This window comes from Gobio gobio (assembly GCF_949357685.1).
Source record: "Gobio gobio genome assembly, chromosome: 6".
NCBI classification, from domain to species: domain Eukaryota; kingdom Metazoa; phylum Chordata; class Actinopteri; order Cypriniformes; family Gobionidae; genus Gobio; species Gobio gobio.
In genome coordinates this window covers 51,254,723-51,270,840 of record NC_137102.1, presented here as the reverse complement: position 1 = coordinate 51,270,840, position 16,118 = coordinate 51,254,723, and the positions used below count along the sequence as shown (strand labels likewise).

At 38.3% G+C, this 16,118-nt stretch overlaps 2 protein-coding genes across 2 annotated transcripts; both read left to right on the top strand.

The window, feature by feature from the left end:
- Positions 1 to 305: 305 nt before the first annotated feature.
- LOC307128242 (E3 ubiquitin-protein ligase TRIM47-like) lies at positions 306 to 5,930 on the top strand. Its single transcript, XM_079819946.1, has 7 exons — positions 306 to 505; positions 664 to 1,252; positions 1,667 to 1,762; positions 1,850 to 2,083; positions 4,098 to 4,257; positions 4,729 to 4,782; positions 5,425 to 5,930. Exons 2-7 carry the CDS (start codon positions 668 to 670, stop codon positions 5,523 to 5,525), a joined length of 1,230 nt encoding a protein of 409 aa, XP_079676072.1. The 5' UTR covers positions 306 to 505; positions 664 to 667; the 3' UTR covers positions 5,526 to 5,930.
- Positions 5,917 to 15,750, top strand: LOC307128243 (E3 ubiquitin-protein ligase TRIM47-like). The gene is made up of 6 exons (XM_079819947.1): positions 5,917 to 7,006; positions 7,417 to 7,512; positions 7,600 to 7,833; positions 9,842 to 10,001; positions 10,485 to 10,538; positions 12,187 to 15,750. The coding sequence occupies exons 1-6, from the start codon at positions 6,422 to 6,424 to the stop codon at positions 12,240 to 12,242; spliced, it is 1,185 nt and encodes a 394-aa protein (XP_079676073.1). The 5' UTR covers positions 5,917 to 6,421; the 3' UTR covers positions 12,243 to 15,750.
- Positions 15,751 to 16,118: the final 368 nt, after the last annotated feature.

Below are 16,118 nucleotides of genomic sequence, written 5' to 3'. Positions count from 1 at the left end.
CCGTTTCCACCTTAATGGCGCTGGATCTCGTGACAGAGCTTGTATGGTTTTTACTGTTTAAATGGAAAAATATGATCATGTAATTTAAATGTTAATACATGGACCTGAGCTTCCTTAAACCAGTATAGTAGTGGTCTGGATTCAAACATTTATACAGGCAAAGTGAAGCATTCACGTCATTCCAAAAGTGAAGCTTCGTTTTTCAAGTGGTCTCTGCAGGAAAGTAAAAGGAGTTACCAGATCAGTGGGCGAGGCCATAAACAGAGGGGCGTTTTCCACTGTGTTACCTGTTTTGCCTGCGTCACAGTGTGGGTAGGGTTTCTCTGAAAACATTATGTGCTCTGGCACGGAGCTTCACGAGAAATTGCTCTGCATAGTCTACTCAATACAAGCTTTGAAGTTTCAGTGTTATATGTAACATCAGTAACAGCCCATCAAAAAGCCCTGGTTCTATTGTGAGATTTACACATAGTGGATGTTCTTTTTCACCTGCAGTAAAATACAGGTAAGTCACACCTGACACGTTTTGCTTACGTTGCTTTAACACCAGACATTGGTGCCAAATTCATTACAGAGAAAACGAAACCTTATACGTTTCCTGGTTTCCTTCTCATAGTGTATATAAGCGGCTGTAAATGTATTTCTGTCTGTGTATACATGCAGTGAAATGGCAGATGCCAGTACTTCATGGACTCTGGATCAGTTCTGCTGTTCGATCTGTCTGGATCTACTGAAGGATCCAGTGACCATCCCCTGTGGACACAGTTACTGTTTGAGCTGCATTACAGACTGCTGGAATAAAGAAGATCAGAAGAGAGTTTACAGCTGCCCTCAGTGCAGACAGACCTTCACTACAAGACCTGCTTTATATAAGAATGTGATGTTTGCTGAAATTGTTGAGAAAGTGAAGACAAAACGGCAAACTGCTCCTGCTCTCAGTTACGCTGGACCTGGAGATGTGGAGTGTGACTTCTGTACGGGAAGGAAACGCAAAGCTGTGAAGTCTTGTCGGACGTGTCTGGAGTCTTACTGTCAAAATCATTTTATGTGTCATGAAGAATCACCTTTAAGGAAACGACACAAAGTGACTGATGCCTCTGGACGAATCCAGGAGATGATCTGCCCTCAACATGACAGACCGCTGGAGGTTTACTGTCGCACTGACCAGCGATGTATTTGCTTGATGTGTGTGATGGATGAACACAAAAATCACGATACTGTTCCAGCTGAAGCAGAGAGGACAGAGAAACAAGTAAATGAAAGCACATATAAATAAACTATGCTGATTCTTGCAGTCATTATGCTGTTAATGAAGACATTATCACACAATAATATTACACTCAAAAAAATGGTGCTATATGGCACTAAAAGTGGTTCTTGGCTCGGTATCATAGGGGAACCACTATATAGCACCATATCTTAACAGGTTCTGTATATGGTAGCGGTGCTATAGCACCTCAGTCATTTAAAGAACTGCTGAAGAACCGCTGAAGAACCAATATTTGGTGCTATACAGCACTTAAAGTGGTTCCCCTATGATTGCGAGCCAAAGAACCACTTTTAGTTCCATAGAGTACCATTTTTTTAGAGTGTATTGTTGAAATTAATATTAAGATAGTTGCAATATCCAGAAACAATTCATACAAACTGATTTTTCCTCCTCTAGAAACAGGTTGAAGAGATACAAGAAAAATTCCAGCAGAGAGTCCAAGAGAGACAGAAAGAGCTTCAGGAGCTCAGAGAGGCTGTGGAGACTCACAAGGTGAGATGTTTTTTCACTAAGGAGCGCAGTGCTAGGCTACTTTCCCATCCCACTGAACCATCTGATTATGTGTGTGTGTCCTAACAGCGCTCTGCACAGGCGGCAGTGAAGGACAGTGAGAAGATCTTTACTAAACTGATCCGCTCTATTGAGAGAAGCCAATCTGAGGTGACACAGATGATCAGAGATCAGGAAAAGGCTGCAGTGAGTCGAGCTGAAGGACACTTGAAGCAACTGGAGCAGGAGATTGAAGATCTGAGCAGGAGAGACGCTGACCTGGAGCAGCTTTCACACACAGACGATCACATACATTACCTGCAGGTAACTGAGATCTGAGTAACTGGACTGTTGTCATAAGCAACAACCCTCCTAATTTCACTGTGATAACTATTATCTAAGCTAATAAAATAATAGCATCTGTTAGATTCAATTGCTTTACCAGATTCTGTCAGAAGATATCTGTTTTGTCTGGTAGTCAAAATCAAAACCAGTTCACGTTTTGTCTGATACCAGTTACTACTATATTTTTACCATCCAATAACACTGTGAGTGTGATATAATAAATCATACGTTTGGCAGCAATGTATTAATTAAATATATCGTTCTGCAATTAAGTGCATATATAATCTGCATTATACTCCGGCAGACAGCTGTGGGTGCAATACTGGAGGTGCCACAACAGAAAGAGACATGTCAGTTGTAGTGACACACGTGCCAATGGATTGCATCATGTCCCACTGACATTGTCGCGGAACACTTAGCTTTTTGCTGTCAAACATGATTTATTACATTGTGGAGTTAATTTGTACAAATGGATTTTATTTATTACATAATTCCATAAAAGCATTTTTTGAAATATTAAAGCTATACTGAGGAAGATCCCACGTGACTGAAATGCACAGAGCACTTTTTTGCCCTTGTATAAATAAAGACGATTGCAAGTATCTCAGCATGAAATCCTTTTTAGACACGTGAGAAATGATTTTCAAGAAACTCGGTTATTGTGCTGGCCAGTGTTAAAGTATCACCAAATTAGGCTATTTATTTAGGATTTTGTGTTACAATTACGTCAGTATAGCTGCTCAACTCATCTGTCAGTCACTACTGGAGGTGTCACAACATACGGCTACATGTTCCGCGACTCAGTGTCAGTGTTTCGCAACAATTTCAGTAACACATGTCACTATCCACTGGCACACGTCACAAGTTTTAAGTGACACATGTCATTGAAGACCGGATGTGCCATCGGATGTGTCACTAAGCAAAGCGACATGTGCCATTGGCTCCTGTGCATCAGATGCCATGTCACTTAATGTTAAAACCACCTCTCTTCGTTCAGTGGGGAGGGAGGGAGTTAGGGAGGGCACAGTAACTCGTTTGGGGGGGCATGGCCCACGAATTCCCCCCTTAGCTCCGGCCCTGATCAAATTTTTTTTATAATTATTCACTCACTGCCCTTGACTGAACTTTTTAAACTTTAATAAGGATCAATCTATGTTTAATTTATACATTGAAGACTACCGGTATGTGTTATTTTACATTTGATTAAATTTCTGTACCTGAAAATTCACTGGTATCTAAAAAATTTGGTCATCATAACTGCCCGTTTTTGTTTTGTTTGTTTGTTTGTTTGTTACATGGCTGGTAAAAAGTAGTCATGTCCTATACATTTTTAAGGCACCAGCCATTGGTGAAAAAAAAAAAGTTAGTTTTAGGCCCTGTATGCACCTTTTCTGTGCGAGTGTGAATTCACATTTAACTTAAAGTATGTAGCCTAACTATATTTATTCTCTATAAAGCATAATCAATTTATAATGTCAATTTCAATTTAATCAACACAAACAAATAGTATTACTTTAACAGATTAGAGCCTCAGAGCTGTTATTCTTTTTTTTTTTTTTTAAAGAAGTGCAGTCACCCATTCTGTGTGAATATGCATGAGGCGCGATTATCATAATGAGGTAGTGCTCAACAATTACATTTTTACTAGTAAGAATAAATTCTTAATAGTAACAATCAGTTTATATCGACAGGTAAGGTAAACTTCTAGTTTAAAGTATTCCTAATATGTTGCACCTTTTACTGAAAGTAGCCTTCTTTTACCTGTTGAGACATGCCTTCACTTTTACAGACCATTAAGAGCTGTGTGTGATGCTCGAAAGGGTTGTTTGCAAAGGTTATTTGACAACATGCTTTATTTTTGCAGTTCCGCTTAGTGACACTAGTAGTGCAGAAACTGCATACTCCAACTTTAAAGGTACAATAGGTGATTTTCTACAGACACATTTTTTGATATGTAAAGTGGGTTTGTGTTCTGTTTTTTTATTCTCTCTAGAGCTTCCAGTCTCTTTCTGAACCTCTGGAATCCACAGATGTATCCAGAGTTACTGTCAGTTCTGCCCTCTCTTATGAAGATGTGAGACAACCTGTCTCTCAACTGAAAGAAAAACTGGAGAAGTTCTGTAAAGAAGAGAAGAAAAAAATATCTGGTCGAGGTAAAGTGACAGTAACAGTTACTTCAGAAATTAATAACATTATGTAACAAGGGACAAGAAGCTTGAGCATGTTAAAAATACATGTTTACATTTAAATCATTTAGCAGATGATTTTATCCAACATGTAAGTCCTGTGACAAGTCCCAGTTAGTCTAGCAGAGTACACATAGCAAGTAAAAAAAAAAAGAAGACAAAAATAGAAATAAAATAGATTATCTAAATGTTAGCATTAACGGGTCAAGTTTTGACGGAAAAGTATTTGGTCGTGTCTTAAAAATGGCTAAAGACTCGGGTTAAGTTACGCGGGTTATTCCACCAGCAGGGAACAGCTCCATGAAAGTGATTTTGTGCCTCTTTGGGATGGCACCACAAGCTTGCTTGCTTCACTTGCAGAATGCAAGCTTCTGGATGGCACATAAGTCTGAAGTAGTACGTTTTATAACTATTCTAATTACGTGTTTACTTTCTTAGTAAAAAACATCAACATCATTTCCAGCATTGAAGCCAAGTCTTGGATTCCACCATGTAAGTCACTATGAAAACACACACACACACACACACACACGTTTTTTTAATCAGGTTATGAGGCAGTTCATTAGCAGATTATTAGTTTCTATAGCGTTTCAGCAAATTTAAACATATAATGTCCAGGGGTTTCGGAATGAATATGCCATCTTATTTTAACCCAGACAAAAATAAAATCCTGACTATTGTCAGTTTTTTCAAAATTCGAGACACGAGAGACACATTCAGTGCTGTCTCTCATGGGGTGTCATTAGGGTTGGGTATCGTTTGGGTTTTTTCGATACCGGTGCCAGACCGATACTTTTAAAACGGTACTGGTGCCTAAAAGGTGCCTGAACCGAAACTTAAAAAATAACATGAGTGAGTGAGGGTCTGGCTCATGCCAGAAGTGCAGTGACAGTGATTGCTCATTTAGCCTGGCTTCCAGAGAGGAAATATGGATTGTTCTTTTCTTTTTATATTATATTTTATTCCTTTCATATTTCTTTTACTGAAACACTAAAGTATGCAGATGAATATTCTCTGTGCCTCTTACTTAGAGAAAGCACATGTTATCAGTTTGTTTAGATTAGAGCTAGCTCCAACCTTGGAGTGTCTGTTATTTTTCTGGTGTTTTTTGTGTGTATTGAATGCTCTGTGCAGGTCCCGTATTGGAGATTTTTGCAGACAACGACAGACCTGAAGACGCCTTTCTGCAACAACAGATTATTTGTATTAAGCGTAATAAATGTGCTATTAAATAGCTATAATGAAATCTTGAGGGTTTTTTTAAAGTTTAATTTGATTGTTATGAAAATGCACAGATTTTTTTTTATTAGAAAGTTAGAAACCATTTTGCCATATCAACTCTGTATTAAATTTGAATTATTTTTTTCCGTTACAGTCCTGTAGATAATGCATTTTTTCATAAACCATATTATTAACATCAAATATCGAAAGTACCTTAAATTCTTCATTTCATACTAGCGTAATGAAATACGTTTATTTTTTTATTTTTAGTTAATAATATTTTAGTTTTAGGTCATTGACAATTAAAGCACCCAAAAAGGTGGTTTATAAAAAATATTTTCAAAACTGATGTTGTGCATATTTTTGAGTGATGAACAATGTTTAAACAAGTTTCAGTTATTAAATAGTTTTTCAAAGTGTTTCAATTCTTTTTTTTTTATTCGCTTTTATGTCAGGTGGTACAACCAAGTAGATGTATGAGGTCCTGTAGTTGTACCACCTGATATGGAAAGTGTACCAACCTACCCACGCTGCAAACAATATTTTATGTAGTATTTTTGTCTTGTTTCCTGTCTAAATATCTATAATAATAAAAAAATCTTAAATCAAGATGCATTCACTAGATAAGTAAAATGACATAAGATATCTTTATAATAAAATCAAAATGAAGTTTTGGCCAGTGTTGTAATACTCAAGACTCGGACTCGGTCTTGACCATATTTTAATGGTCTTGGTCTTGTCATGGACCGAACTGCCCGAGTAAAAATGTTGTGGGCGGGGCTAAGTTCGGCTGGCATCCAGGCTAGCCAAATTCATTACAGAGAAAACGAAACCTTATTCGTTTCCTGGTTTCCTTCTCATAGTATAAGCGGCTGTACATTTATTTCTGTCTGTGTATACATGCAGTGAAATGGCAGATGCCAGTACTTCATGGACTCTGGATCAGTTCAGCTGTTCGATCTGTCTGGATCTACTGAAGGATCCAGTGACCATCCCCTGTGGACACAGTTACTGTTTGAGCTGCATTACAGACTGCTGGAATAAAGAAGATCAGAAGAAAGTTTACAGCTGCCCTCAGTGTAGACAGACCTTCACTCCAAGACCTGCTTTGTATAAAAATGTGATGTTTGCTGAAATTGTTGAGAAAGTGAAGACAAAACGGCAAACTGCTTCTGCTCTCAGTTACGCTGGACCTGGAGATGTGGAGTGTGACTTCTGTACCGGAAGGAAACGCAAAGCTGTGAAGTCCTGTCGGACGTGTCTGGAGTCTTATTGTCAAAATCACTTTAAATGTCATGAAGAATCTCCTTTAAGGAAACGACACAAAGTGACCGACGCCACTGGACGAATCCAGGACATGATCTGCCCTCAACATGACAGACCGCTGGAGGTTTACTGTCGCACTGACCAGCGATGTATTTGCTTGATGTGTGTGATGGATGAACACAAAAAACACGATACTGTTCCAGCTGAAGCAGAGAGGACCGAGAAACAGGTAACTGAAAGCACATAAAAATAAACTATGCTGATTCTTGCAGTCATTATGCTGTTAATGATGACATTATCACACAATAATATTAGACTCAAAAATTGTGCTATAAGGCACTAAAAGTGGTTCTTGGCTCGTAATCATAGGGGAACCACTTTTGGTGCTATATAGCACCATATCTTAACAGGTTCTGTATATGGTAGCGGTGCTATAGCACCTCAGTCATTTAAAGAACTGCTGAAGAACCAAGATTTGGTGCTATCCTACAGCACTTAAAGTGTTTCCCCTATGATCACGAGCCAAAGAACCACTTTTAGTTCCATAGAGTACCATTTTTTTAGAGTGTATTGTTGAAATTAATATTAAGATAGTTGCAATAGAAACAATTCAAACAAACTGATTTTTTCCTCCTCTAGAAACAGGTTAAAGAGATACAAGAAAAATTCCAGCAGAGAGTCCAAGAGAGACAGAAAGAGCTTCAGGAGCTCAGAGAGGCTGTGGAGACTCACAAGGTGAGATGTTTTTTCACTAAGGAGCGCAGTGCTAGGCTACTTTCCCATCCCACTGAACCATCTGATTATGTGTGTGTGTCCTAACAGCGCTCTGCACAGGCGGCAGTGGAGGACAGTGAGAAGATCTTTACTAAACTGATCCGCTCCATTAAGAGAAGCCAATCTGAGGTGACACAGATGATCAGAGATCAGGAAAAGGCTGAAGTGAGTCGAGCTGAAGGACACTTGAAGCAACTGGAGCAGGATATTGAAGATCTGAGCAGGAGAGACGCTGACCTGGAGCAGCTTTCACACACAGACGATCACATACATTACCTGCAGGTAACTGAGATCTGAGTAACTGGACTGTTGTCATAAGCAACAACCCTCCTAATTTCACTGTGATAACTATAAGCTAATAAAATAATAGCATCTGTTAGATTCAATTGCTTTACCAGATTCTGTCAGAAGATATCTGTTTTGTCTGGTAGTCAAAATCAAAACCAGTTCACGTTTTGTCTGATACCAGTTACTTATATTTTTACCATCCAATAACACTGTGAGTGAGTGTGATATAATAAATCATACGTTTGGCAGCAATGTATTAATTAAAGATATCGTTCTGCAATTAAGTGCATATATAATCTGCATTATACTCCGGCAGACAGCTGTGGGTGCAATACTGGAGGTGCCACAACAGAAAGAGACATGTCAGTTGTAGTGACACACGTGCCAATGGATTGCATCATGTCCCACTGACATTGTCGCGGAACACTTAGCTTTTTGCTGTCAAACATGATTTATTACATTGTGGAGTTAATTTGTACAAATGGATTTTATTTATTACATAATTCCATAAAAGCATTTTTTGAAATATTAAAGCTATACTGAGGAAGGTCCCACGTGACTGAAATGCACAGAGCACTTTTTTGCACTTGTATAAATAAAGACGATTGCAAGTATCTCAGCATGTAATCCTTTTTGGACACGTGAGAAATGATTTTCAAGAAACTCGGTTATTGTGCTGGCCAGTGTTAAAATATCACTAAATTAGGCTATTTATTTAGGATTTTGTGTTACAATTACGTCAGTATAGCTGCTCAACTCATCTGTCAGTCACTACTGGAGGTGTCACAACATACGGCTACATGTTCCGCGACTCAGTGTCAGTGTTTCGCGACAATTTCAGTGACACATGTCACTATCCACTGGCACACGTCACGAGTTTTAAGTGACACATGTCATTGAAGACCGGATGTGCCATTGGATGTGCCACTAAGCAAAGCAACATGTGCCATTGGCTCCTGTGCATCAGATGCCATGTCACTTAATGTTAAAACCACCTCTCTTCGTTCAGTGGGGAGGGAGGGAGTTAGGGAGGGCACAGTAACTCGTTTGGGGGGGCATGGCCCACGAATTTCCCCCTTAGCTCCGGCCCTGATCAAAAAAAAATTATAATTATTCACTCACTGCCCTTGACTGAACTTTTTAAACTTTAATAAGGATCAATCTATGTTTAATTTATACATTGAAGACTACCGGTATGTGTTATTTTACATTTGATTAAATTTCTGTACCTGAAAATTCACTGGTATCTAAAAAATTTGGTCATCATAACTGCCCGTTTTTGTTTTGTTTGTTTGTTTGTTTGTTTCATGGCTGGTAAAAAGTAGTCATGTCCTATACATTTTTAAGGCACCAGCCATTGTTGGAAAAAAAAAAAGTTAGTTTTAGGCCCTGTATGCACCTTTTCTGTGCGAGTGTGAATTCACATTTAACTTAAAGTATGTAGCCTAACTATATTTATTCTCTATAAAGCATAATCAATTTATAATGTCAATTTCAATTTAATCAACACAAACAAATAGTATTACTTTAACAGATTAGAGCCTCAGAGCTGTTATTCTTTTTTTTTTTTTTAAAGAAGTGCAGTCACCCATTCTGTGTGAATATGCATGAGGCGCGATTATCATAATGAGGTAGTGCTCAACAATTACATTTTTACTAGTAAGAATAAATTCTTAATAGTAACAATCAGTTTATATCGACAGGTAAGGTAAACTTCTAGTTTAAAGTATTCCTAATATGTTGCACCTTTTACTGAAAGTAGCCTTCTTTTACCTGTTGAGACATGCCTTCACTTTTACAGACCATTAAGAGCTTTGTGTGATGCTCGAAAGGGTTGTTTGCAAAGGTTATTTGACAACATGCTTTATTTTTGCAGTTCCGCTTAGTGACACTAGTAGTGCAGAAACTGCATACTCCAACTTTAAAGGTACAATAGGTGATTTTCTACAGACACATTTTTTGATATGTAAAGTGGGGTGTTCTGTTTTTTAATTCTCTCCAGAGCTTCCAGTCTCTTTCTGAACCTCTGGAATCCACAGATGTATCCAGAGTTACTGTCAGTTCTGCCCTCTCTTATGAAGATGTGAGACAACCTGTCTCTCAACTGAAAGAAAAACTGGAGAAGTTCTGTAAAGAAGAGAAGAAAAAAATATCTGGTCGAGGTAAAGTGACAGTAACAGTTACTTCAGAAATTAATAACATTATGTAACAAGGGACAAGAAGCTTGAGCATGTTAAAAATACATGTTTACATTTAAATCATTTAGCAGATGATTTTATCCAACATGTAAGTCCTGTGACAAGTCCCAGTTAGTCTAGCAGAGTACACATAGCAAGTAAAAAAAAAAAGACGAAAAAATAGAAATAAAATTTATTTTAATTATAGATTATCTAAATGTTAGCATTAACGGGTCAAGTTTTGACGGAAAAGTATTTGGTCGTGTCTTAAAAATGGCTAAAGACTCGGGTTAAGTTACGCTGGTTATTCCACCAGCAGGGAACAGGTCCATGAAAGTGATTTTGTGCCTCTTTGGGATGGCACCACAAGCTTGCTTGCTTCACTTGCAGAATGCAAGCTTCTGGATGGCACATAAGTCTGAAGTAGTACGTTTTATAACTATTCTAATTACGTGTTTACTTTCTTAGTAAAAAACATCAACATCATTTCCAGCATTGAAGCCAAGTCTTGGATTCCACCATGTAAGTCACTATGAAAACACACACACACGTTTTTTTAATCAGGTTATGAGGCAGTTCATTAGCAGATTATTAGTTTCTATAGTGTTTCAGCAAATTTAAACATATAATGTCCAGGGGTTTCGGAATGAATATGCCATCTTATTTTAACCCAGACAAAAATAAAATCCTGACTATTGTCAGTTTTTTCAAAATTCGAGACACGAGAGACACATTCAGTGCTGTCTCTCATGGGGTGTCATTAGGGTTGGGTATCGTTTGGGTTTTTTCGATACCGGTGCCAGACCGATACTTTTAAAACGGTACTGGTGCCTAAAAGGTGCCTGAACCGAAACTTAAAAAATAAAAAAAGAGCCACAAAATGAGGTGGACGAGATTAAAGAATGGCTTTTAATTTGAATTTTTTTCAATTATTTAAATTAAACAATTTATTACAAGTTTAAAGTATACTTAAATATATAAATATAAATAAATACAAAACACAATTTACTTAACAAATTCACAGTAAAACCAAAGCCACCTGACCCAACTAGAATAGGCCTAATTTAACACTAAATAACAGTTACAGTAATAACAGCAGTCGGCTGTATTCTTGGTATGCTACAAAACAGCTTCAAGCTTCAGCTTTATTTAGCAGAAATATGACCATATTCTCTGGCTACATATTCTAGAAGGCATCGCCTTATTGTTTCCATGGCGATGCATCATGCTTCTTACATGACAGACAGCTGCAACAATAGCGCTCCCTGACTGGTCTGCGGCTATGCAGCCCCATATGCAACAAACTGAGATGCACTGTGAATTCTGACACCTTCTATCAGAACCAGCTTTAACTTCTTGAGCAATTTGAGCTACAGTCGCTCGTCTGTTTGATTGAACCACACAGGCCAGCCTTCGCTTCCCACGTGCATCAATGAGCCTTGGCCGCCTATGACCCTGTCGCCGGTTCACCTCTGTTCCTTCCTTGGACCACTTTTGATAGATACTGACCACTGCAGACCGGGAACACCCCACAAGAGCTGCAGTTTTGGAGATGACCCAGTCGTCTTGCCATCACAATTTGGCCCTTGTCAAACTCGTTGAAATCCTTACACTTGCCTATTTTTCCTACTTCTAACACATTAATTTTGAGGACAAGATGTTCACTTGCTGCCTAATATATCCCACCCACTAACCGGTGCAGTGATGAAGAGATAATCAGTGTTATTCACTTCACTTATCAGTGGTCATAATGTTATGCCTGATTTGTGTGTGTGTGTGTGTGTGTGTGTGTGTGTGTGTGTGTGTGTGTGTGTGTGTGTGTGTGTGTGTGTGTGTGTGTGTGTGTGTGTGTGTGTGTGTGTGTGTGTGTGTGTGTGTGTGTGTGTGTGTGTGTGTGTGTGTGTGTGTGTGTGTGTGTGTGTGTGTGTGTGTGTTTATTTATATAAAATTTATTTTACACTTAATTTTCCTGGTTAAATAAACATTACATAAAAAAGAGAGACCAAATACAATTCTATTTGGTATTTTTACACTATGTAATGTTCTATTTATTAAAAACAAGTATACTTTTCATCAAGATAGTGTTTTTACATTTATTAATAACTCAAGGCATTAACAATTTAAACAATATATTTGTATTTGTGAACTAATGTTTGGCTTTTCTTTTTAGTTGGCTGCATTCTATCTAGCAGCGAATCAGATTGCAGTGATTCTTCCATACTGTGACCAAAGACCTGGATTCCGAATCAACACACAGGACCCTAAATCAGATGATCTTCCATTTGGGACGCCATTCAGTCTAGAAAACCCCAACTAGGTACTTGTAAGGCCATGCAAGCTTGAAAGAGATGATTCTACCTAAAGGAAAAACTTTGTCAACGATAGGCAGTTAACCAAAGACTAACGGTCAAAAGTACAAGACATTGTGACTTGCACAAAGATAACACCAGAGATACAAAACAGACCTTCTTCTTCATAAAGACCTTTGAATGACCTCCAAACATGGGGTTGAAATCCATAGAAAAACTATAGAGACTGTTTTTACATATAAAAATGCATCAGACCATTCCCAAACAATGCTAGACAGACTTATAATCAAAGATCGTTTAACTGCATAATTCTACATCATGTCTACAACCTATGTGTGACTATTATGCTAAGATCACACATAATTCATGCATTTTTCATGCCCTATTGAATGATTTAATGGAAGCATGGAGTGATTGATATCAGTGTGAATGTCGTCTGACTTTAATTAGTAAAATCTGTGTAAAATGTATTGTAAACTAAACTGTATTCTCTGTACTCTGCTAAAAGCGGGAAAGCTAGAAGACCATCAGATAACATGTAATTTACGAGAGAGGAGGAGAAACAGCCACAACTGAACCAAAGACAAAGATATCTAATTGGTCAGAGCCAGTAGCGGCTCCTGGACATAAATTTAGGTAGGGCAGATTCTGGGTCTTAGCGCTAGTTTATGATAACCAATTTGTAAGCTTTATATTGTAATCGCTGAACACAGCAGACACAATTTTGACAGAATTCTAATGTTCTTGCATTATTCAGCCTGAGGATGGCGCTCTAAAAGATGACTGACAGACTTTATTACACACGACAAATGCATAGAATGCCATTTTAGGATTGCCTTCATGTATTTATTGCGTCCGAATGTTGTTTTAGAATATTACAAGTTATGTAGGAATTCCAGTGAGGAAAACAAAGTCATGTCTATTCTCGAAACAAACATAAAACAAACATAACAGAACTACTGTATATAAAATCTGTTCACATGAGTATGTTTAAATTAAAGGGTTTATAATTTAATTAATTTGATATGCTACTCCACATTGACCTCATGTAGAAACATATCTGAAGCGGACTGATATTGTGTTGGTCAACATTAGTGAATATTCCCCATATTGAACTGGTTATGATGGTCCTGAATCAACATTAGTGAATCTACCCCATATTGAACTGATTATGATGGTCGTGGATCAACATTAGTGAATCTACCCCATATTGAACTGATTATGATGGTCCTGGATCAACATTAGTGAATCTACCCAATATTGAACTGATCATGATGGTGAGATCATGATTACTTCCAAGACTGAAGCAATCCTTGTCTGCACTCCACTTCAGGTCCGGAAATCCGTTATCACCAGCATTGCTCTCTCTGATCAGGACATTCCACTTTTTCTACATCAGTCACCAACCTGGGGGTCAGAATGGAATCGCAACTTACTTTTGAAGCTCATATCAAACACCTGTGTAAGACCTCCTTCCTCAACCTCAGAAACATTGCCAAACTTCGTCCTATACTAACACTGGCAGATGCGGAGAAGCTTGTTCATGCCTTTGTCTCCTCCAGACTGGACTACTGCAATGCACTCCTTATCGGGATCCCAGGCAAAAATCTCCAGAAGCTGCAGTGTATTCAGAACAGCGCTGCTAGGATCCTGATGAGGGTGCGCAAATACGACCATATCACCCCCATTCTCAAATCACTCCACTGGCTTCCTGTCTCGCTCAGGATTGAGTATAAGATCTCCCTCCTTACTCACCAGTGCATCCATGGTGACGCACCCACCTACCTCAAGGAACTCCTCACCACACAAACATCCACACGTAATCTCCGTTCTGTTTCACCGCATCTTCTTAAAACTCCCAGGACCAAACTCCGTTCTATGGGAGATCAGGCCTTCTGCTCAGCTGCCCCCAGTCTGTGGAATGCTCTCCTTGACCACTTGCGGATCCCACAGACTGTAGATGCTTTTAAACGTGGTCTTAAAACCCACCTTTTTAGCAGAGCTTTTGATTGATTTGTTACTTTAATTTTTCAGATTTATTTTTATTCATTTATTTTTTATTGTTTTAAATCTGTAGCACTTTGAGATTTTGTTTAATGTAAAGTTCGTTACAAATAAAATGTATTATTATGAACGGATTATGATGGTCCTGGATCAACATTAGTGAATCTATCCCATATTGAAATGATTATGATGGTTCTGGATCAACATTAGTGAATCTATCCCATATTGAACTGGTTATGATGGTCCTGAATCAACATTAGTGAATCTATCCCATATTGAACTGATTATGATGGTCCTGGATCAACATTAGTGAATCTATCCCATATTGAAATGATTATGATGGTTCTGGATCAACATTAGTGAATCTACCCCATATTGAACTGATTATGATGGTCCTGGATCAACATTAATTAATTAATCTACCCTGTATTAAAAAGCAATTATCAAAATATTGTTTACAATCAGATTAAAAATCAATTATTCTACAAATTTTTTTTAAATGTCATATACTTTTTGGCACACTTTATTCTGACCAAAATCATAGCAGTCTGTTTTAAAGATCAGGAATTAATGACTGTAACGATGTTTGTTCGTGTGGGAAGAAGGAGGCGGGAACCGGCGAACAATAAACATACTTTTAATTAAATAATACAAACAAAGTGAAAGTAAAAGCGGCAGCCCCTCACGGACGACTGCCGCACACACATAACAAAACGTAAATAAAAATACAAATTAAAATCCAGGCCTGGTCCTCTCTCGTCCTTCATTTGAGTCGCTCGTCCTTTTATGTCTCCCTGCTCCCTCATGAGAGGACTCGAGACCGGTGTGCCTCGCAGGTGACGTTCATTCTCAATCACGCACACCGATCTCGCTCGCTCCTCCCATGTCTCTCGCTCGTCCACCTCGCCACAATGACCTTTATTAAAAAAATATATAAAGTTGTTAAAACTAAATATGAAATGTGTATTTGTGTGCAAATGTAAGAGAGAAGGAATGCCATTAGGGGATTGGAGTAAAGTAAGCTTAGCTATTGGCACCCCGACTGAGCCTGGTTTCTCCCAAGGTATATTTTTCTCCATTAGGTCACCTGATGGGGTTTTGGTTTCCTTGCCACTGTCGCCTTTGGCTTGGCTTGCCCAGTTGGGGACAATATTTTTCAACTAAATATCCAAATAAATCTAATTAGTAAACTAAATTAACCATATAAACTAAATTACTGATCTAATTACTGATATAAGCCCAGATTGTCACTGTATGATAATTGAAATGAACCAATGACATCACCGTTTTCCCCGGAACGGCTATACGGCTGAATTAAATTCTGTTGCATTATTTTCCTGTTTAACACTGTGAAGCTGCTTTGAAACAATCTGCACTGTAAAAAGCGCTATATAAATAAACTTGACTTGACTTGATTAGCTAAACAGCACATGGCTGTTGGGTGTATGTTCAGGGTTGCATCACATTATGCCATTTAAGTGTTCAATTTCAGGACTTTTTAGTGAATAAATACTTTGCCATATTTTTGGCTGCAGTGACAGTTAAATAAAGAGTACAGACAAAATAACTTACCTTTTGTCAGTCAGTCGAGGTAAGGGTGGAGAGAACGTTCCAAATGGACTGATGGCATTTGGTCGGCACACGCTGATGACATCAGAGGCTTCTGATTGGTTGATTAAATGTTGATCCAGGATCAACAAAGGATGCTGAACACATCTTAAGCCGGGTGCACACTATGCGATTTTGGCCACGATTTGGCCGTCTGAGACAAATTTTGAAACCCTAAAAG